The following is a 22180-nucleotide window of genomic DNA, read 5'->3' on the forward strand; positions in this document are numbered from 1 at the left end:
TCTCTGAGTACCCTTTTTGGAAAACAGGAATGGGTGAATAGGTAGACCAGTGGACCTTTGTTTCATCTAAATTGGTGACATCATTGCTTCTTCACTACCCTCTTCCTTAGCATTATAAAATGAGCTAATTATTATTATTTTTATTATTATTATTATTATTATTATTATATATTTTTTGCGGTACGCGGGCCTCTCACCGTTGTGGCCTCTCCCGTCGCGGAGCACAGGCTCCGGACGCGCAGGCTCGGCGGCCATGGCTCACGGGCCCAGCTGCTCCGCGGCATGTGGGATCTTCCCGGACTGGGGCACGAACCCGTGTCCCCTGCATCGGCCGGCGGACTCTCAACCACTGCGCCACCAGGGAAGCCCGAGCTAATTATTATTGAACACTCTGTGTCAGGCACAGTGCTAAGGGATTCACATGCATTGATTTGTTTATTCATCATAACAACACTCTGATATCTGTCAAAGGGTAAATTTTTTTAAGTTGAATCATGACTCACATACAAATATAAAATAAACATATGTCTCTGGTTTTATTTAACATATCAATTAATGATATAATAACTAAGATGTTACAGCCAGTCCAAATGAGAATCCACAGAACAAATACATTAAGCCATCAGGAATGCTTAAATGAACTTAACTTTATTGGTGTAAAACTGATCTGTATCCATGGGACAGTAATCAGTTGCGTACCAGTAGACACAGTTTGCATTTCTATGAATAAGAACATTTGCATTACTCTGTTTTCTACAAATTATAGAGTTGTGAAATAACTCAAAGACAGTGAAATGCAGAGATAATCTGGATGAATAAACTAGATAGGACACCCACTAATCTTTTCTTCTGTTGTTATTCCTCTTTTCCAAATAAGGAAATTGTAGCCAAAAGAGGGTAAGTAAATTTTCCAAGGTCTCATAACTAGTAAGTAGTGGAGTCGTGTTTGAACACAAGTCTTCCTGAATCTGGCAAAAGTAATGCAGTTTATTAAATCATTTTTCCTCTTGGATTTATGATGCTTGAAAAGTTCATTTCAAAGCAAGCAAGAATCAGAAAATGGAAGCCCACTGTTTCTTGCTTTCTTCTCTATAGATATTATAAACTGGTAGCCTGAATTCAGCAGAAGGAAATTTTTTTATACACAATGTTTAACTTTAAAAAAATTTTTAAGTGAGTTATGAGCATTATCAGTTACCTACTGCTGAGCAACAAAATAAATTAATAAAATAAATTAATAAAATAAATTTAAAAAATAGTGGCTTAAAACAACAATAAGAATCTATTATCTCAGTGTCTTAGCTGGGTGGTTCTATCTCATGGTCACCTGTGAGATTGCAGATGTAATGTTGTCTGCAGCTGTATCATCTGAAGGCTTGACTAGGGACGGGTGATTCACTTTCAAGGTGGCTTACTCACATGATTGGCATGATGGTGCTGACTGTTGATGGGAGATCTCAGTTATACCCCATGTAGACTGCTTGACTGTCTTCATTTCACAGTGGCTGACCTCCCCCAGTGTGAGTAATCCCAGAGAAAGCAAGACAGTCTTTCATATGTTTTATGACCTAGCCTTGGAAGTAGGTCACATATCATCAATCCCGTCATATTTTATCGGTCACTCAGACCAGCCCTGACACAATGATATACATTGTGTAAGTGACTACCCAAGGACATAAATACTATAGCCAGAAGATCATTGGAGATCATCTCAGGGACTGTCTATCACATGAACATTTAAACATCACAAGACTTCACATAGGAATCTGGATTTCTGGCTGCTCTAGAAAGATCAGATCTGGCAACCCTGCATTCCCACAGGACAATAATTAGTTGGAGTTGAATGGCTACCACTCACTTAGAAAGAATATGCACTTCCTGAATTCATCCTGGTTCCCATTCAACTCACTTATGTAACCTACTGAGCTCTTGTGCCATATCACTGATATTTGACAAATGAAACGTATGCAGAGTGATGCACCGCTTACAGACCTAACTCCTAAAGCATCCATGTGATTGTCCACGCTCTCTGCCCTCTTCCAGCTGCTGGCTGGATAGCCATACTCAGAGCACCTTTGGGAGTCATGCACTGAAGACGGTAGAGCCTCTGTTAGCCTCATCTCTGACTGCACGGTGCAGAGTTCCCTCTGTCCACACTCGCCCTCACCCCTACTCTGGACTGTGGAGTGAGAAATGAATTTGATTGCGTTTGCTGTCTTAAGGTATTGGGATTGAGATTTGGAAGTTCTTTTTACGCAACTAGCAATAATACTATAACAAAAGCCACAAATGGGACCTTGAAATGGGGTACTCCTAAAAAGAAAACCCCAAAACCTAAAATAAGTGGCACTGGCTTAGCATGCCAGTTGTGGGAAGAAAGGAAACTGATCCCAGAGGCAGAAAAGGTGGCAATCCATGCTGTGCATGGCAAAGCACTTGGCAAAAATTCTCGCTTGAGAGGCAGGCCATATGCTTACAGACGGCTGGCTCCAAGAGAAGCAGTTGGAAGGAATCAAACTGTTAGTGCATTTTGGCCACAAGTGACTGGCAAGTTTTGGCAGTTTGCAGCAAGAAATGAAAGAAAATAGGAAAATTACATAAATTGGGGGTCTTGAAGTAGACTATTTCTAGACCCCAAATAGTAGAAAATAAGAGTGACAAAGCTGTGAGCAACACAGGACTGCTCAGTCACCACTACCTCTTGGCACGAGCCACTTCACACGTGGCTTTCCCTTTCAACCTGATAGCATCAAGGTGGCTACCAGTAACAAGAGGGAGGCATGAGGTTAAGGGAACAAAGACAGAAAGGATATTGAGAACTATGTCTAGGAAAGTGTTTGGGCTGTAGTTTGTGGCATAGGAACTGTCTAGAAGGAAATCAATGGGAAGCCTGTTAGGTTTCTGAGGAAATAGTATTTCCAAAGAAAACAGAAGTCTGGGACAAAGACCAGTCAAGGCAGGAAACAATAACCAGCTTTGGACTCCCAGGTTTCCATGAGAAGGAAGCAGACTCCAAAATCTGCATAGTCCCAGAGATAATTTACCCCCTATCACCCACTCCAGATATTGCCACAGAGGATAATGAACAACGAAGAGAATTCCTGAAGAGTGGAACCAGGGGTCACAGAAAAATATGGACAAAACAATGCCTCTCATAGAGGAGAAACAGAGTCCAGTCAAAGACATTTCCCAGTGCTTCCTGGTCAGGGAGATATCACAGTGCCTGACCTACTGCTTTGGACCACTGTCAGCTTTCTTTTTTTGTTTGTTTGTTTGTTTTTTTGTTTTTGTTTTTTGCAGTACGCGGGCCTCTCACTGTTGTGGCCTCTCCCGTTGTGGAGCACAGGCTCCGGACGCGCAGGCTCAGCGGCCATGGCTCACGGGCCCAGCCGCTCCGCGGCATGTGGGATCCTCCCGGACCGGGGCACGAACCCGTGTCCCCTGCATTGTCAGGTGGACTCTCAACCACTGCGCCACCAGGGAAGCCCCACTGTCAGCTTTCTGTCTTTCATTTCTTCCCTTTCCATATGGGACACTGAAGTTCCTTGTCTCTGCTTACCAGTGTATATTTGGGGATGAGAAAGGAGCAGGGGGCAGATGACTCCTCTTTTTAGTTTATAAATTACTCAACCAAAAAGAACCACATGTGAACCAGATAGAGCTGACTGAGCATCACCCAGGGCTTTGAGCTGGATTCAGTGACTTCGGATAACGTTCTAGCAAGTGGGGTGGGGAGGAGTTTATTCTAAAAGTGAGAGGAAAAATGAAATGAAAAGTTATTGGCCAAAAGGGAAAATAGTGGCAAAGACTGACCATGTGTTTTCCAAGGTCATTTCTTTTTCTTCCTAGGCATTAATTTAAACTATATTTCTCAGTCTCTCCTGCAATTGGGGTGGGTGTGCGGAGGGGCACATGACTGAGTTCTGGCCAATGAGATGTGGACAAAGTTGATGTATGCTGTTTCCAATCTTGGTTCCTAAAACATCTCCACAATCCTCTCTGTTGTCCCTCATCTGCTAGCTGATGTCAACATCTAGGGCAACACCAGTTTCCTAATTCACTGCACAGAGCAGACACCCCCAGCTGACAACATTGAACTCTTTGTGAACAACAAATACACTTTTATCGTATTAAGTCGCTGAGATTTGGGGTTTATTTATTACAGAACCTAGTATTAAGTATGCTGACTAATAAAATTTCCACTGTACTAATTTAACATGCTAAATGTTATTATGACCAATGGGCAGCTTAAGGTTTATTCGGAGATTCCAGACCTTTTAAATACATTATTCCAGCTGTTGGATGACTGCAGACGAGCTGATCTGATAAATAAATTTTAATTTTCTGGGGGTTGCATTGATGACACAAATATGCATTGATGACCCATCCGTAATGGAATAATGAATGTCATATTTAAACATTCCTGAAGGGTGGACCAGAAACGGATGCCAAGGAAAGTGGTTAAAACTATTTTCAGGTATGGTCCTAGGCCCCATCCTAAGTCAATATCACAGATGGTCTATCGTGAAACATCCCTCAAAAGAGAGGGTTGGTATAGGAAAGAAGAGGCAGAGAAGCTAATCAGAGGACAGCGAGGCAGCACAGACTTTAGCAACAGCAAGAAGCCACCACCATCCTTAGGCTGGCAAGACGCAGGGAGAAGGTGGTATCATCAGATCCCAGGAGTTACGAGCAGCCAGCAGAAGACAAAGTCAAGGCAGGCATGTCCCATACTTGCTGGAGACCTCAGAAGAGGGGCAGCAGCTTTGGGGAGATGCCTCCCAAGGCAGCAAGGGAAGGAGAAGACAACTCTGCTATTCTCACCAGCGCCTCCCATTGACTAAGCCAGCTGGAAGACAGCTGACCCTGGATCCTGAGAGAGCCAGCCTTCAGGAGCCAGCAGCAGGGTAGAGGTACGGCAGGCAAAGGATCTGAGCACATAAGCATAGGACCCACAGAATCTGGTAAGAGCAGGAAGAGATATAGAACATTCGATTCTCAATAAAATCAAAGCTCAAGTGTTAGAGCAACTTAAAAGAGTGTTGCAATCAAAGGTGGGATATTTTTAAATTTCTTGCTTTTCAGAGGTCCTGTTCTAGTTGTGATTTGAGTCATCACTTTTTTTCATTTTTTATTTTAGGCCATGGAAGACCCAGCATGTGGGGGAACTTCTTTATTCTGTGTCCAAATATGAAATCTGTACAGGTGTAGCTTCTTTCTCCCTCAATTTTTGTAAGCAAATTGGATTAAGCATTTGAAAACTGCAGAGGTAAAAGGTGGAAGAAATTCTGCCTCTGCCAATTGGCAGCTCTGTGATATTGGACAATCCATACAACCAAACTATGCAGGTATAAATCCTCATATCTAAAATGGACACAGTAATATCTTCTTACTTATCTCACTGGCTTATCGAAATGATCATAGTTTTTGTTTGCTTTATTGAGAAAATGTATGTGAAGATATTGGTATACAGAAAAGCATTATATATTGTTGAAACATTATATATATTCATATGCCTCCAAATCTGTCCCCCTACTATTCTATCCTTTATAATAGGGGGTTGGCTTTACTGAGATATAATTTGAATACAAATACATCTAAGTGTACAATTTAATGAGTTTTGACCAATATATACAGTTATGTAACCACTACCACAATCATGATATAGAATATATCCATTACCCCCCAAAATTATCCCTCATCCCTCTGTGCATTTTTATACTTTGAAACTCAATATGAGGGAATTCCCTGGCGGTCCAGTGGTTAGGACTCCGCGCTTTCACTGCCAAGGGCCAAGGTTCAGTTCCTGGTTGGGGAACTAAGATTCTGCAAGCCACGGGCCCAGCCAAAAGAAAAGTCAATAGGTACCCACACAAAAACTTGTGCATAAATGTTCACAGCAGCATTATTTGTAATAGCTCAAGAGTGGCTATTAAAAAAATAAAAATACTATTATACTATTCTATAATATGAATATAGAATATACAACATGAATATACATGTTTCAAGCCAGCCACCACATAAGTCTGACTACCCTGAGACTGCCATGTTGTGAGGAAGCCCAAACCAGCCCAGCAGACTTATGTGGAAAGAGAATGATGACCAGCCAGCCCAGGCTGCTCCATCCACCCCAACCTAGGTGCCAGACATGGAAGTGAGGAAGTCATCCTGGACATTTCAGCTCCAGCAGACACGATGGGGAGAAAAACTGAGGAGCTAAACTGCAATCAGAATTAAGTCCTCCCAATCATCGAGTCATCATGAAATAGACAAGCTATTTTCCCTGAGCCCTGTCCTACTTCCAGATCCACAAAATCAGGAGCATAATGCATGCTCTTTAATGCCACTAAACAAACGAAACCTTCTTTTATCCACCATGGAATTTGAAAAAGGTATTTGAATGAGAAACACTGGCTGAAAATAAGGGCCATCCCTACCCTAGCTGCTGAATTGGCTCCTATGTACAGAAACATAGTAGCTCGTTATTGGCATTGACTTTGATTCAAAGTCATATGTGTGACCTCTGCAGAGCAGCAACAGGGATGGCATCTGAAAACTTACCCTGGCAGAATTTTCTTCAACTGCTTTAACTCAGAGGATCAGGAGTGATTTGTGAAAGCTGGTGTTCCTCCAACGTCCAGAGGGTGCTCCAGACATTCTACAGCTAGATATGACAACGCTACCTCAGCTTACCTGGTTTGGTGGGGGAGGCTCTGGCTTTTATGGGTACCCAGTCTGGGTTCAAATGCCACTCCACCGCCTAAACCAGTGTATGATTCTGGACAACTTAATGAATTTGGGGACACGGAATTTTCTCTTTGAAATGAGGATAATAACACCTAACTTTGTAGGTATGTTGTTAGGGTTAAATGAGCCTTACTTAACTGGCATTTTAGAATAATGATAGCTTGTATTTACTGAGCATCTCACAAATAACTTTAAATCCTTCATCACCATCCTCAGGAGGTCTGTCAACACTGCCTGGCAATTTCAGAAGTAAGCTGAATTTGCACTATTTTATACCCTTCCTCTCTCTTCACACCTTCCCCAGACCCTCTTTCCCTCACTTTAAGCTGATGACTTCACATCATATTTCACCGATGAAAGAGAAGGACACTACGTCATCTTTTAGTCACCAAATCTAGACTTCTCCCTGCATCTCCATCTACTTCTCCATTGCTCTTTCAACCATGGAGGAAGTGCCCCTCCTCCCATTAAAGACCAGTCCTTCATTTGTGTTCTAAATCCCATCACCTCTTACTCTCACTAATGGATCATTCTATCGGCATTCAGATAGGCTCCACTATCTCTCTGTCTTTGAAAACTTTACCTTGACACCTAAAGTCCCTCCAGTTACTGCCTTGTTTCTCTGCTCCCTTTATGGCAGGTTCTCAGGAAAGTTTCTATACACACCATCTCTCCTTCGTCACCCATTTACTCTCAGCTCATCCAGATTTGGATTCCAGCTCCACCACTCTTCTGAGATTGTTCTTGTCAGGCTCACCAATGACCTTCTTACTATCAACAGCAGTGTCTCTCCTTTATTGTTTTCTTCTTTTTTCACTTCTCAGCAACATGAGGCCCACTTGGACTATGAAATATTCCCTGCTCTTAATTTCTGGGATACCTTACGGTCAACCAAACCAGATTATCACCTGGTTTTCCTTCTCCTTTATGAGAGTCTCCATCCTCAGTCTTTTTTCCTTTCTCAGCTTCATGTGTCAATGTTAGTATTTCTCAAGATTCGATCCTGGGTCCTGTTTTCTTCTGTACCTACACTGTTTCCCTAGGTAATCCCATCCATCACAAGCTTTAAATGCAATATTATGCTGATGGCTTCCAAATGTATATCTATAGTTCAGGCCTCTCTTACCATCTCCATACTCAACATCCCTACTGCCTAATTCCCATACCTACTAGGATATCCAACTGGCATATGAGGTTTACCTCTTCCAATTCTACTTTATTGCTAAAACCAGAAAACTAGGAGCCACCCTTGACTTTTCCCCTTTCCTAATTTTATAAATTTATTTAATAATTTCTGTTGATTTTACTTCCAAAATAGGTCTCAAAACTGCCCACTTCTATCCATCTCTACTGCCAGACTTCCATCATCTTTCATCTGGATGGCTGCCTCCAGGCTTTCCCACTTGCCCCTGCCCTTGTCCTTTCTCTGTATAGCAGCCAGTTATCTTTCTAAACATAAATAAATCAGTTACTGTCACGTGACTGCTTCAAAACTGTCACGGGTTTCCCATTATGCTTAGAATAATCCAAAGTGCTTACCAGAGACTACCGTGCCTCAAGCCTTCAAGCCCTTGTCTACACCTTCAGCCTCATCTTACCCTACTCTTCTTCTCCCTCATCATGCTGTAGTCACACAGGCCTCCTTTGAATTCCAAATTCTTAACTATCCCAGGGTCTTCTGACTGTGATGCCCTCTGCTTTGCTCTTCACCTAGATTGCTCCTTCTCATATTTTGGATCTTAACAGTATGATCTAAGAACGGTCTTGCCCGCAAATCCAAGAGGGGTTGAAACATGCAGAGGTTTGTTTATCTCTTATAACAAAATTTCCAGAAGTAGGCATTCTAGGGCTGGCACAACAGCTCCATGAGCTTATAGGGACTCAGCCTCTTTCTATCTTTCAGCTCTACCATCCTTCATATATGGCCCTTCTCATGTCTGACCTCATACTTGCTGCCTCATGGTCACAGATGGCTGGTACACCTTAAGGCCCTAACTCTATCTTCAAGGCAAAATAAGAGGAGAGTAAAGGAGCAAAGCCCACTTTTGCTTTAACTTTTTATTATGCAGAATTCCAAACATAACAAAGAGAATGATGTGAAGACACTCCCCATCCGTGGATCCATTATGCAACTACAATAATATCAATCTGTGGCCAGTCATATTTCATCTATACCCTCTGCACACATGCTCCCTCTCCCCTTATTATTTTGAAGCAAATCCTAGACACTATCATTTTCCCCAAATATTTCACTATGTATCTCTAAAAGATAAAACTCTTCCTTTTTAAACAAAACCACAATAGCATTATCACACAAAAATTAGCAGTTCATTAATATCATCAAATATCCAGTATTCAAATTTCCAAGTGTCCCATAAAAGTCATATTTTTTATAGTTTAAAGTATCCAAATAAGACTACTACTTATAATTGATACATCCTTGAAGTCCCTTTTGATCTGTAGGATCCCCTTTTGTTTTCTCTCAATTTATTTTTTAAAGAAACCAGGTCATTTGCCTTGTAGAGTTTCCTACAATCTGGATTTTCCTAATCGCATCTGGATGGTGTCCTCTGTCTTCCATATCTTATAAGTTCATAGTTGGAACTACAGATTTGATTAGATTCAGGTTTGTTTTTTGTTATGTTCTGCTATCTGAAAGCATCTAATGTCTGATTGTTTCTCTTTGTGATAATAGCAGCTTTTGATGATTACTGCCTAGGTCCATTAATTATGTTATAAAATGGTGATGTTTTAATTATATCATTCCTCCTTCATTTATTAGCTGGAATACTTCTATAAAGAGAAACTTCCTGCCTTTATTATTAGGTTACTCAATGGGTACAGAAAATAAAGGAAAGATAAATGCTTGATTCTTTTCCTAAGTTTACCAGTTTTCAAAATAATGACTTGATTCACACTAGTGTCGTCCTATGATAACCAGTCAGCCTTTTTAAAAATGTTGTCTTTATGAACTTTTGGATTTAAACGTATTTGATGAGTTTCAACACATTGCAGTTATTATCCTTATTAATGCTCAAATTGTCTCATCTTTGCCCTTTGGGAGTGTCCTCAAATTGGTTCACCAGTTCCTTTGCTATGAAAAAAACCCAAATCTTTGATGAAACATCGTTTGGCTCATTTCCACTTCTGTCCCGCTGGCCAGAGTTGTGTCACATGGCTACACTGAGCTGGAAGGTAGTGGTAGTTTAGATCATTCACCATCTCTTGAAAGAGGTTTCCTCTCATGCCTCATCTAAAGAATGCACCCCCTATTATTCTGTAAAGCTCTATCTTGCTTACTTCCTTTATACTACTAACTGTAAACTGTAGTTATTTTATTTGTTCACCTGTTAAATGGGTCTGATTGCCTTACTGGTTGTAAGCTTCATGATGTTCTCCCTAGCACAATACCTGTAGGTGCTCACAGAAGATACTCTGTAAGTATTTGTTCAATAAATAAGTAAATGAGGTAGACACCACTGTTATCCCCATTGTATACATTGCTGCCCAATACGGTAGCTAGTGGCCACATGTTACTATTTAAATTTAAATAGTACAGCTACTATGGAAAACAATATGGAGGTTCTCCAAAAACTTAAAAAACAGAACTACCATATGATCCAGCAATCCCGCTTCTGGGATTATATATAGAGAGGAATTGATCTCAGGATCTTGAAGAGATATCTGCACCCCCATGTCAATTACAACATTCTTCACTGTAGCCAAGACATTGAAGCAACCTAGATGTCCATCAATGGATGAATGGATAAAAAAAAGATGTGGTATGTACGTGTAATGGAATATTATTCAGCTTTTATAAAAGAGGAAATCCTGACATTTGCAACATATGGATGAACCTAGAGGACATTATGCAAACTGAAATAAACCGGACACAAAAGGACAAATACTACATGATACCACTTATATGAGGAATCTAAAATACTCCAACTCATAGAAGCAGAGAGTAGAACCGTGATTGCCAGGGGCTGGAGGGAGAGGAAAATGGGGAGGTATTAGTCAAAGGGTACAAAGTTTCATTTATGCAAGCTAAGTCTTTGAGATCTACTGTACAACATAATGCCTATACTTAATAATAGCGTGTACTTACAAATTTGCTAAGATGGTAGATCTCATGTTAAGTGTTCCTATCATCATCGTCATCATAATGTAATAGTAGGGAAAGAGAGCAAAAGGAAACTTTTGGAAGTGATGGATAAGTTTGTGCCAAAACTTGTGGTGAAAAATTGTGGTGATGGTTTCACAGGTATATGCTTATCTCTAAACTCATCAAGTGGTATACATTAAATATATACAGTTTTTTATATGTCAGTCATAGCTCAATAAAGTGGTTTTTAAAATAAGTTAATTTTTTAAAAACGTAAATTAATTAAAACAAAAATACAATTTAAAATCCAGTTCTTTTGTCACATTAGCCACGTCTCAAGTACTCAAAAACCACTCATGCTAGTGACTGCCACCGCAGTGTAGATATAGTGCATTTACCCCACCACAGAATTCTGTTGGAAAGTGCTGGATAAAAGAAGAAGCTGGCTAAGAGGAGGAGCTGGGATTCAAACCTATGTCTGAGTGACTTCAGGGATAGAACTGTTTTATTTTTTTTTTAGTTAATTCTTATCGGAGTATAGTTGCTTTACAATGTTGTGTTAGTTTCTAGTGTATAGCAAAATGAATCAGCTATACGTATACATATATCCCCTCTTTTTTGGATTTCCTTCCCATTTAGGTCACCACAGTGCATTAAGTAGAGTTCCCTGTGCTGTACAGTAGGTTCTCATTAGTAATCTATTTTATACATAGTACCACTAGCGTATCTGTGTCAATCCCAATCTCCCAATTCCTCCAACCCCCCACAGATAGAACTCCTAACAACATATGGTATGTAATATCATTGTTGTTATTACTTGCTTAGTCCTTTCAATTTCAGCCCCTCTGAAAGAATTTACAGGGAGCTTCAAGCCTGGCTACCTCATAGGGTAACCAACTGTCCTAGGGAGTTTCCAGGATGCAGAAAAGTCCCGGGCAAACCATGCTACCTAATTTTCAGAATTCTCTATTGAGTTTTGTGGTAGGCAAATAGATGGGCTCACTTAACTCCATTTCAACCCCTTGTAATATGCCATATTGTGCACTACACATGAGAAAACTGCATACTTCATTTCCCAGACTCCCTTAAGAACTTGGGTCCTGTACAGGGCTTTGCCCAGCCAAGCAGATGCACCTGGGCAGCATCTGGAAGGCCAGATTGAGGAGGAGGCTGCACTTCCGCTGTTTTGTCTGGTGGGTGGTGCCATGGCAGCAGGGGTCCCAGTGTCTTGTCTTGGACATCATAGATTTGGAGAGACAGAATACAGGACAAGAATTTTGTAGGTTTCCATTCAGCCTGAGACAGTCAGTCCTGGACCCGGCGGTAGGAGCAGTGACTCCCTGATTTCTTGGTTTACTGTTGTACAAGAAGTAGCAGTTCCCTTACAGAAGTTCCCTTAGGAAGCTGATCCTGTGGTGGGATTCTGGGATTCATTACTGGGAGCCCAGCCTAGAGGCTGTTCCTTCAAACTTTCCAGTGATTTTTATTTACCCAATTCCCTGCACTAATTCATTTTATGAGGAGATGAGTTAAAGTGGCTTTTATCACTTGCAGCTGAAGAAACTTCAGTATTCATAGGGGACTTCACCCAGAAAACAGGGAAGCTATATGACAAATTTGAATGCCCTGAATGCTGAGACCCTAATCGAAGCCTGTCCCTTCCACTGATATCATTCCCAAAGGAATGTGCATACCCCCTCTTCACCAGCATCCCCCCAAATATTGGAACTTTGGTGATGAAGAGATGAATACATACACACACACACACACACACATACACAGAGATGTAGATATGGATATGGATATAGATACAGATATAGATACACATTTTTTTTTGCCTCTTCCATATGCTGGAATGCTCTTCCAAATCTCTCTACATGATACTTCACACCTCAGACTCTCAACCTTCAGGAACCAGTATCAATGTGGTTTCCTCAACTACCCCCATGTAAACTGGTTCCTTTCTTCCAATATTTCTCTTTCACATCATTTGATTTGATTTTTATGTTACTTAACACAGTCTGTATTTATTTATTTAATTGTTTATTTTCTGACTTCTCCTGCCCCCTTCCCCAGAGGAAGGTGTGCTCCAGGATGGGAGGGACTTTTTACCTTGCTTATCACTGTAACTGGGAACAGTGGATTATACGTGGTAGCATCATTTAAAAATATTAGTTGAATAAGTATATAAAATAGAGAATGATAATAACTAGGACTTTTTTTATAAAAAGGGAAACAAAGACCCAGTGCAGCCAAAAAATAATTAATTAATTAATTTTTAAAAAGAAGAAGATGTGGCACATATATACAATGGAATATTACTCAGCCATAAAAAGAAATGAAACTGAGTTATTTGTAATGAGGTGGATAGACCTGGAGTCTGTCATACAGAGTGAAGTAAGTCAGAAGGAGAAAAACAAATACTGTATGCTAACACATATATATGGACTCTAAGAAAAAAAATGTCATGAAGAGATTAGTGGCAGGATGGGAATAAAACACAGACCTAGAGCATGGACTTGAGGATATGGGGAGGGGGAAGGGTAAGCTGTGACGATGTGAGAGAGTGGCAGGGACATATACACACTACCAAATGTAAATTAGATAGCTAGTGGGAAGCAGCCGCATAGCACAGGGAGTTCACCTCTGTGCTTTGTGACCACCTAGAGGGGTGGGATAGGGAGGGTGGGAGGGAGGGTGACGCAAGAGGGAAGAGATATGGGAACATATGTATATGTATAACTGATTCACTTTGTTGTAAAGGAAAAACCAACACACTATTGTAAAACAGTTTTACTCCAATAAAGATGTTAAAAAAAAAAAAAAAAAAAAAAAAAAAAAAAAGGACAGACTTCCCTGGTGGCGAAGTGGTTAAGAATCCGCCTGCCAACACAGGGATACGGGTTCGAACCCTGGTCCAGGAAGATCCCACATGCTGCGGAGCAACTAAGGCCATGCACCACAACTACTGAGCCCATGTGCCTCAACTACTGAGCCTGCGTGCCTAGAACCTGCGCTCCGCAACAAAGAGAAGCCACCGCAATGAGAAGCATGCGTACCGCAATGAAGAGTAGCCCCTGCTTGCCACAACTAGAGAAAGCCCGCGGGCAGCAACGAAGACCCAAAGCAGCCATAAATAAATAAATTTTTAAAATAAAAAGGGGAAAAAAGGCTCTTTGGGAGTCAAAACTCTAAGATACTAGACTGCAAAAACATTTCAGTGAGAAATAAAGGGACCCAATAATTGTTATGAAGAGCAATGCTGTGTGGGCAGTGGAATACTGTATCAGGTATTCGCAACCATGGCGTAAAGTCTACAGGTGACCGGAGATACGCCACCTTTTGGGAGGCACTGTGGCTGAGTTATGAAATGTGCAGGTTCTAGGGCCACCCAGACCTGACTTCAAATGTCTGTTATACATTTCCTGCTGTGTTAAAGTGGGCAAGTTAACCTCTAACCTCTAGTTCTCTCCTTCAAAATATGAGGATAATAACAGTACCCAACTCACGTGACTACTGTGCTAATTAAAAAAGATGACAATAGTGTGCTTAGTAGAGTGTATGGCATGTAAGAACTCAATAAATGTTAGATAAGAAGACTACTATCATTTTGCTAAACCCAGCTCCATTCCTAAACTTCTGCCCAGTACTTGGGGTCGCTCTGATTATAGCTTATCAAATTTCTAGGCAGCCACACTCCACCTCCCTTCACCAAATCATAATTGGTAGCTGTTCAGAAAATATTAGTGACTGACAGGAAGTTGGCTCATGTGAGGTGTGCTACATTCCTGTACACACGGTTATTACTGGTAGTGGCAGCTGCTAATGATATGTTTTTCCACCTCTGTTGACCAAAAACAAAACAAAAACAAAAACAACCCAACAACAAAAAACTAAAATAGGCAACAATAGTACCGAGTAGAAAATGCTCCATCAACCCATATAGAAAAACAGTAAAGAGAATGGGATTGGCCTGAACCCTCTCCAATGGTTTGTTCCAGTGAATAATAATCTTCCTTACTTTTGATTTGCCCTATTGAGAGGGACAGGGTCAATTCATCCTGTCAGTCAGCAAGTGCCTACCATATTTATGGTAAGAATACCTCCTCCACCTCCACCCCCACCTTAGTTAACTTCGATTCGATATTCAGAATTCAACTTAAATATCATTTCAGCTACTAAAGTTTAAGACTAGGCCAGGTCCCCCTGGTGTGCGCCCTCATGGCACTGGAAATCTTACCCTTTTTTTTTTTTTTTTTTTTTTTTTGCTGTATGCGGGCCCTTATTGTTGTGGCCTCTCCCGTTGCGGAGCACAGGCTCCGGACGCGCAGGCTCAGCGGCCATGGCTCACGGGCCCAGCCGCTCCGCGGCATGTGGGATCTTCCCGGACCGGGGCACGAACCCGTGTCCCCTGCATCGGCAGGCGGACTCTCAACCACTGCGCCACCGGGGAAGCCCCGTCTTACCCTTTTTTTGCACTTCACGGGAAGCACTTACAGTTTTGCTCTTGTGGTGATTATGTGCCTAAGGCTTGTCTTTTCTGTAATCTAGATAAGGACAGGGACTTGGTTTTTTCTTAAGAGTGTATCCCTGGTACTTAGCTTGGTGCCTGCTGTGTAGTAGCTGCTCAATTCTGAAGAAAGGAAAAGAGGGAGGCGCTGATGCAGGGGTCATCAGGATCTCCCCATAGTACATTACTCACCAGAGCAGCGTTTGTTTGCTTTTGCTGGCCCCTGACTGCCTGGGGCAGCGCTCCTCCCCAGGGCCCTGAAGAAAGCAGCATGAGAAACAGGGTCATTGAGAACAGCGCTGTCCTCGAAAATAGTGTCTCATGTGAGGTGCCCCATGCAAATCTCTAAGAAAGGTACCAATGCCGATAGCAAAATGGCAAAAAAGCAAAACAAGTCATTTTGGGTCGATATAATTCTGGCAGTTAAAGTTCTAGTAATTCTTTTTAAACTATGTCTTGAAGAGTACCCTTTCTCCGAGCTCATACTGTCATCCGTGTGGCTATTAAGGGGGTAGAAACTTGGGCAAATTTGGCTTTATTTCCATTTTAGCAAGGAACTAGAATTTCTATAGTGATAATGTGTAATGATGGCATGGTGGACAGGTTTTATCTGTGTCTTCAAAAAATAACAGTAAATTACAAGTCTTTAATTTAGAGTAATAAAAAACTAGTACTGATGTCCCTTTTTATGGGAGGGAGGGAGGGAGAGGGAGAGAGGAAGGAAGGAAGGAAGGAAGGAAAGGGGAGGAGAGGAAGGGTTGAGTTAGACAAATATTGATATGGCTTACATATCAATGTAAGTTTAAGTACAAGAATGTCATGATAAGATCTATATTTTTAAAGGATCACCCTTTTTAAAGTATAAAACCCAAAGAGAATATAGGCAGAAAATCGCTCCTTTTCTGCATATTTTATCTTGCATGCTGAAACCACCACATTCCCAGTTGCCCAAACTAGAAACACAGAAATTATCCTAGCCTTACCTCTCCCTCACCCTGCAATTAGCCACTAAATTCTATAGATTCTTTAAATAATTTTTAAATCCACCCGATGATCTCATTCTGAATGGTGTGTCCTTCACTCAGTCCCTTCTCACCTCTTTCCTGGTTGTTTCCAGTAGTCTTCCATCCAGTCTTTCCAACTAGGAACTTCCTCTCCTATTTTATTCTCCAGACTGCTGCCAGAGATCCTTCCAGGATGCAAATCTAGTAGTTTTTCCACAACCTAAAACTCTTCAGTGGTTTCTCATGGCCTTCAGGAAAAAGTCCAAATTGTTTCCTGTGGTGCAGAAAGCCATATGAGATTTGGACCCCATCTAACCTTTTTGGCCATCACTCACCTCCTCCCTTCGCAGGTTGTGTTTCAGCCTTGTTGAACTCCTGGCAGGTTCCCAAACATGCCAGATGGTTTCAAAAACACCGGCAGATCTCCACTCCCACAGTTCTGAATGGAATTCCTTCCACCTTCCATGATGAAATCCCATTATTGTTCAAAATGCAGTTTACGGGTCATTTCCTCTCTGAAGCATGTCTTAACGTCCATCTCAGCACCATCTTCCTCCTCTGTCCTCCTATTCCATCATTGCTCACTCTCTGGAGTGCTCTGGAGTCCTCTAGAATTCCCTTCCATGGCATTGGTGACATACTTTGTTTCATTCATTGTTGCTCCAAGGAAGGACCATCTGCATTTTTTTTTTAATCCTGTTTTTAAAAAAGTTACTGTTAGTGTTTTGTTTCTTTAATTTAAAAAATCTTTATCATCATCATCACCATCATCACCATGCAGACTCCTGTGCTCCAAACGTACTGAAGTTCTATGAACCTCGGCCCAAAATTGGCTCTTAAAAATTCTCCTAGGTGACTGGTCATGTCCTGTTTGTTGATCAGGTGCTGGCTACACAGCATGTTCATTTGTGCAAAATTCACTGAGCTCTACCGTTAGGGTATGTGTACATTTCTGTATGTATGTTATTTTCAACACTAAGTTTAAAAGGAAAAAGCTCCCTAGGTTATTCTTATGATGGAGAACCATTGACTTTCCTCTCCCTCTCTCTCTGAATTGTAAGCCCCTAGAGGACAACGAAGGCATTTATTTTGGCTTTGTACTCCCTGCATTTGTTTTACTGCCTACAATATAGTACATGCTTAATAAATGATTAGTAAATTTTAAAATGAACAGAGGGAGAGAGTGCCTTGTGGCACTCTCCTGCCTCCTTCTCTTCAAAACATTATCTGTTCAACTCCCCTGCTGGAGCACATGATAGCTCATGCCTCAAAATTACTCCTCCGAAACCACCCCCTGCCCCCATAAACCTGTGAGATGCCTCCTGGCATCCTCTCTACCACATTCAGGGTGTAACACATCCAGGGCACCAGCCTGATGACGATGAGAGAAAGGAAGCAGGTGGAGGACTTTCTGTCCCCAAACCAGTACTTCTGCCCTACCTGGGTCTGAGCCACCTGGCTCAGGCCTTCCTCACCATGCCTGGGAATCAAGCTAGGGAGAATATGTCCTTGGAGATACTGCATTGCTAAATCTTCTATTTGCATTTCTGATGTAATGTGCTTCCTAAACTACTCGGCTTAAATTATGTAGGAATTTGAAAACTTTATGTTTGAATATTTAGGTGTAACAATGGAGGTTTTTGTTGTTGTTGCTTTGTTGTTTATAGCAAATTTACAGTAGAAAGTGAGAGACAGCCTAGGTGAAATATCACCAAAGTCATTTATTCAGTCACAAATGATTACCAAGAGCTTCCTAGGGATACAATGGTGAATGAGAGTCATCTGCCTTAATGCAGATTACAGTGTAGTGGAGGGAGACAATCAAATAATATCTAACTTTTTCATAGCACCTATGATGTGCTGTGGACACTTTACATATGTATTCATTTCATCACTGTAACAACTCAGTGATGTTCTATGATTACCCCCATTGTAGCATTGCAGACCTATAGAGTCATGAAGGTCAAGTGTAGGAGGAGAGAGCCCTAATCTTGTCCTAAGGATCAGGGAAGATTTCTTTAAATATAAGCAGATGAAGCAGAGATTTGAGGATTGAGCTGGAACCTAGTAGACAAAGAGGTCTGGGAACAGGCAATGGAAACAGCAGTTGCAACGGGATATTCGTGTGTTTGAGGAACTGAAAGGTTTCTCTGTAGAGGGAGCATCAGGAGCTCAAGACGAGGCAGGGAGGGGCCAGATCACCTAGGTTTTTTCTCCACATCTTCAAAAGTATAATAAGGTCAGGGAAGCAAATATAGGAGAATAAGGTTTATTTTTAGCTTTGTTCTTAATAACTTCAGCCATCCCTCTGTGGCTTCGTTTCCTTATCTGAAAAAATGTGTGAATGGACCAAAGCACCCAAGTGGTCATGGGTTCTAAAGCTTTGATTCTAGGTCAGGCTTTGCTGGAAGGAATTCCGAACAAGGTGCAGGCCCTGGCTGCTGCTGAATGCACCGAGGCCTCTGACTCCTCGGTAGATTAAGTAAGTAACAGATGATGGAGAACATCACACACAATAAGTTACACAGTAAATATGGCTGTGAGTATGGTGTATTCCCCTTGTTAGAAATGAAGGGTGATCTGCTAATAATAACAGTATAATAAGGATAACCACCTCTTGTGGGCATTTAACTGTGTGCCAGGACTCTACCAGGTACTTTCAGATAGATTTCGCATGACAGCTCCTAGTTAGATTCAAAAGCTGAGGCCTCCACAGGATTACACAGCTTTAGGAAGGTCCTCACCACCCAAATTTGTCCTGCCTACTGAGCGTGTCCAGTCCTGTTCCCTGTCACCAGGTGTGTTAACTTGAGCAATGGCTTTCTCTTGGTTTGATCAGGGGCTGAATTGGAATTTGAACCCAGCTCCGACTCCAGAGCCTATGGGTGGGGTCGTCTACCCTGCGATGCTGCCTTCCCTTCTTAAAACACAGGCAACTCCTTACTCTATAAATAGAGTGACATTGTCTCTTAAACGTCCTTTCTGGGTGAGGAAAGTGCTGTTTATAGCTTGGGACTGCTTCTGTTTACTTGGTCTCTTCCAGCACTGGTTAATCCCGCCTACATCTGTGACCTTCACTGTCCTTACACTGAATTCCTAGGTTTCCTCCCTGCAAAAGACAACTCCGCGAGGCCAGTGGTGTCTGTGAGTGCCAGCAAAGAAATTACAATCCTCTCCCTCTCCAAATCCGCCTACCTTTCTATAAATAATCGTTCTCCTTCCCCTCAGGCCTGTGAGTAGTTGGTCACTTCACTAAACACACACACACACACACACACACACACACACACACACACACTCACAAAGGTTTCGGGGAGGAGGGCACGACGTGAATGACCTTGCAAAGGTATCTAGCTCACTGGGGACAGGATTAGCAAACCCAAACCTCTCTTGTCTTCCCCCTGCATTCCTCCCGAAGCTGCTCGCTCCTCTCGCGCCGGCCTCGCCCAGTCCCCTCTCGGCTCGCTCCGCCATACAAAGCCCAACCCGCCCATCTCTCCTTTGCAAAGCCAGAGAACTTCAGTCCCCATGTTGAAGCTCGGCGGTGGCGGGCAGGACTGGGCATGCTCAGTAGCGGGGACAGGTCTGGGAGGCGAGGAAGCCGCGTTTGAAGTCGCGCGGCTGGGGGATCCGGGGAAGGCGGGCTGCCAGGGCCCCGGCTGGGGGTGCGCTGGTATCCCCGATTCCGCGCCGGGAGTGGGCATGCTCCAGGCCGGCGCCGGGGGGCCGGCGCGCGGGGGGCAGGGCGTGGAGGAGGTTGGAGCGCCGACGGGAGGAGGGGAGGAGCGCCCGGCTCGCCATCCCCCGGCGCCGGCTCTGCGGCTGTTGAATCGGAAGCCGCAAGGAGGATCCGGGGAAATAAAGACGCCCGAGAATGACCTCCAGCGAGGCCGCCTGAGCCGGGCCCCGCGCGCCGCACCACCAGCCCCTGGCATGGGCGACCACGGCGGGCAGCCGGAGCGCTCGGCCCCGCATGCCCCGGGGACGTCCGCCAGCGCTGGCGCTGCAGCCGTGAACGGAGTGCTGCACAACGGCTTCCACCCGTCTCCCATCCAGCCGCCGCACCTCTGCAGCCGGAGCCTCCCGGGCGGCGGCGACGCGGCACCCCGGCGCCTCCCGCTCCAGCCAGAGCTCCAGCCACAGCCGCCGCCCCCTCTGCACGACTCCCCGGCCAAGAAATGCCGGCTGCGGAGGAGGATGGACTCGGGGAGGAAGAACAGGCCGCGTAAGTCCCTCCGGGAGGGGAGCGCGGGCGCCAGGCAGGCGCAGCGCGGGGTCCGGCACCCGGGAGCGGCGGGCCAGGCACGGAAGCTCGCGTCGTGCACACCAGCGCCCACCGTCGGCGGACCACTCTGAGGGGGCGCAAGCACTACAGATCGTTGCCCTAAGCCTGACCCTTGCTTGCTTCCATCTGTAGAATAGGCCGATTGGACTCGGAGTCTGATCTGCTCCTCAGGTCACGGCTCTATGGAAGGCAAACGCACTGGCCACCTTACTAATTTGTCGGTGGGGAAATGCACGTGTGTCAACATTTGGTGGGGTCCGGGAGTAGGGGTAGAGCAGCGGCGGGTGGAGAGCCTGAGTTACCCTCGTTCTTCTCCTCGCCCCTTTCCCTTATGAGAGCTCGTCTTTCTGGGTTGGCGCTCAGGCAGTCAGCTTGCCCTTTGAATCGCAGAGAAGCCGCCAGCTCCCTGGGCCTATTCGCAAGCGCGAGGTCTGGAGGCGTGGAGTTTGACAGCCCCGGAAAATCACAGCCTATTAAACGCTGTTTCCTCGCAGCCAATGAGAGCACCTGTGGGGAGGGACACACCCACTGATACCATGTGGGCCGGAACTATGTGGACCAATGAAGATTGGAGGTTAATTTTTTCGCGGAGTGGGGAGGTGGAGTTGAGGTTTCTAATAGTACTGTACAGTGCAGAATGCTGAAATGCGTTATTTCACAATCTAAAGCTTGTATATATGTTACTTTGTGAAGAGTCCCTTCCCCGCTGGAATTCGATGCAAATTGTAGATCGAGTTTACAACAGGTTTTTCTATCTGAGCTGAACTTAATTCAATTTGTTACCTCTTTCTGGGTCTCCTTAATGAAGCTTATAAATGGCAGAAAGCAAAGTAAGTAGAATGCATGCTAATAAGTGATTGCATTCAAACATGCACCTTTTGCATATAGGTTATTCTGTTTCACATAGGGAAATTGCTAGATATGCTTTGGATTCGTCTGTAGAAGCTTGATATTTGGCAAACAGCTTCACTTTTTTCTGTTTCTGTTTATCAACTTAGACTCTTAGCTTTTCTGCATTCAGTTAAAGTCTCTGAGACTTTGGAAAGCATTTTAACTCGACTGTGGGACGCGGTAACTCTGATACTTGTGTTTTGTAGGTCTGAAATATTTCGGTTGAAAGTTAACGTGTTGTCGGGAACTTTGAACCCATACAGCAGATTGGCTACGGTTGTAAGGAAGGCATCTAACACCTGAATTTCTGTTTACTTTTGTTTTTGAGTCTTGTTAGAAAATGACTTTCTTTATGGATTTAGCATTGATTCCTAATGATTTATTAACCTGTTTTGCTTCTTTTGAAGCCACATTTTAGTTATTTCTCTGATTTACATTAACAAACTGTATGAGAATTCACAATGTAAATAGCTAAAATATAACGAAAGAGAACTGCTTTGAGTATTTAGTATTGCTAGCTTAAATGATCTGTGTTTAACTGAGTGTATAATACCTCTTGAAGTAATTTTTGAGGAATTGAAAATACACTCTATTAACAATAGCATGAAGGCAGAAAAAAAATAACCTTGAGCCTTAAC

The 22180-nt window shown here is 43.1% G+C and overlaps 1 protein-coding gene across 8 annotated transcripts in view; it reads left to right on the top strand.

The window, feature by feature from the left end:
- PANK1 (pantothenate kinase 1) overlaps nucleotides 1-22180 on the top strand; it is a 108531-nt gene that overhangs the window by 23709 nt on the left and 62642 nt on the right. The window contains exon 1 of one of the 8 annotated variants that reach the window (XM_059054556.2): nucleotides 19683-20591. The exons of 4 other annotated variants lie outside the window; for them this stretch is intronic. In XM_059054556.2, coding sequence (XP_058910539.1) covers nucleotides 19895-20591 — 697 coding nt within the window. In that variant the 5' untranslated portion in view covers nucleotides 19683-19894. Of the gene's footprint in view, nucleotides 1-19682; nucleotides 20592-20620; nucleotides 21482-22180 lie in introns of those variants that run through there. 3 more of the 8 variants (XM_067025075.1, XM_059054567.2, XM_067025076.1) reach the window with 3 other exon arrangements.

The sequence above is a fragment of the Kogia breviceps genome, chromosome 2 (genome assembly GCF_026419965.1).
Source record: "Kogia breviceps isolate mKogBre1 chromosome 2, mKogBre1 haplotype 1, whole genome shotgun sequence".
Lineage (NCBI taxonomy): Eukaryota > Metazoa > Chordata > Mammalia > Artiodactyla > Physeteridae > Kogia > Kogia breviceps.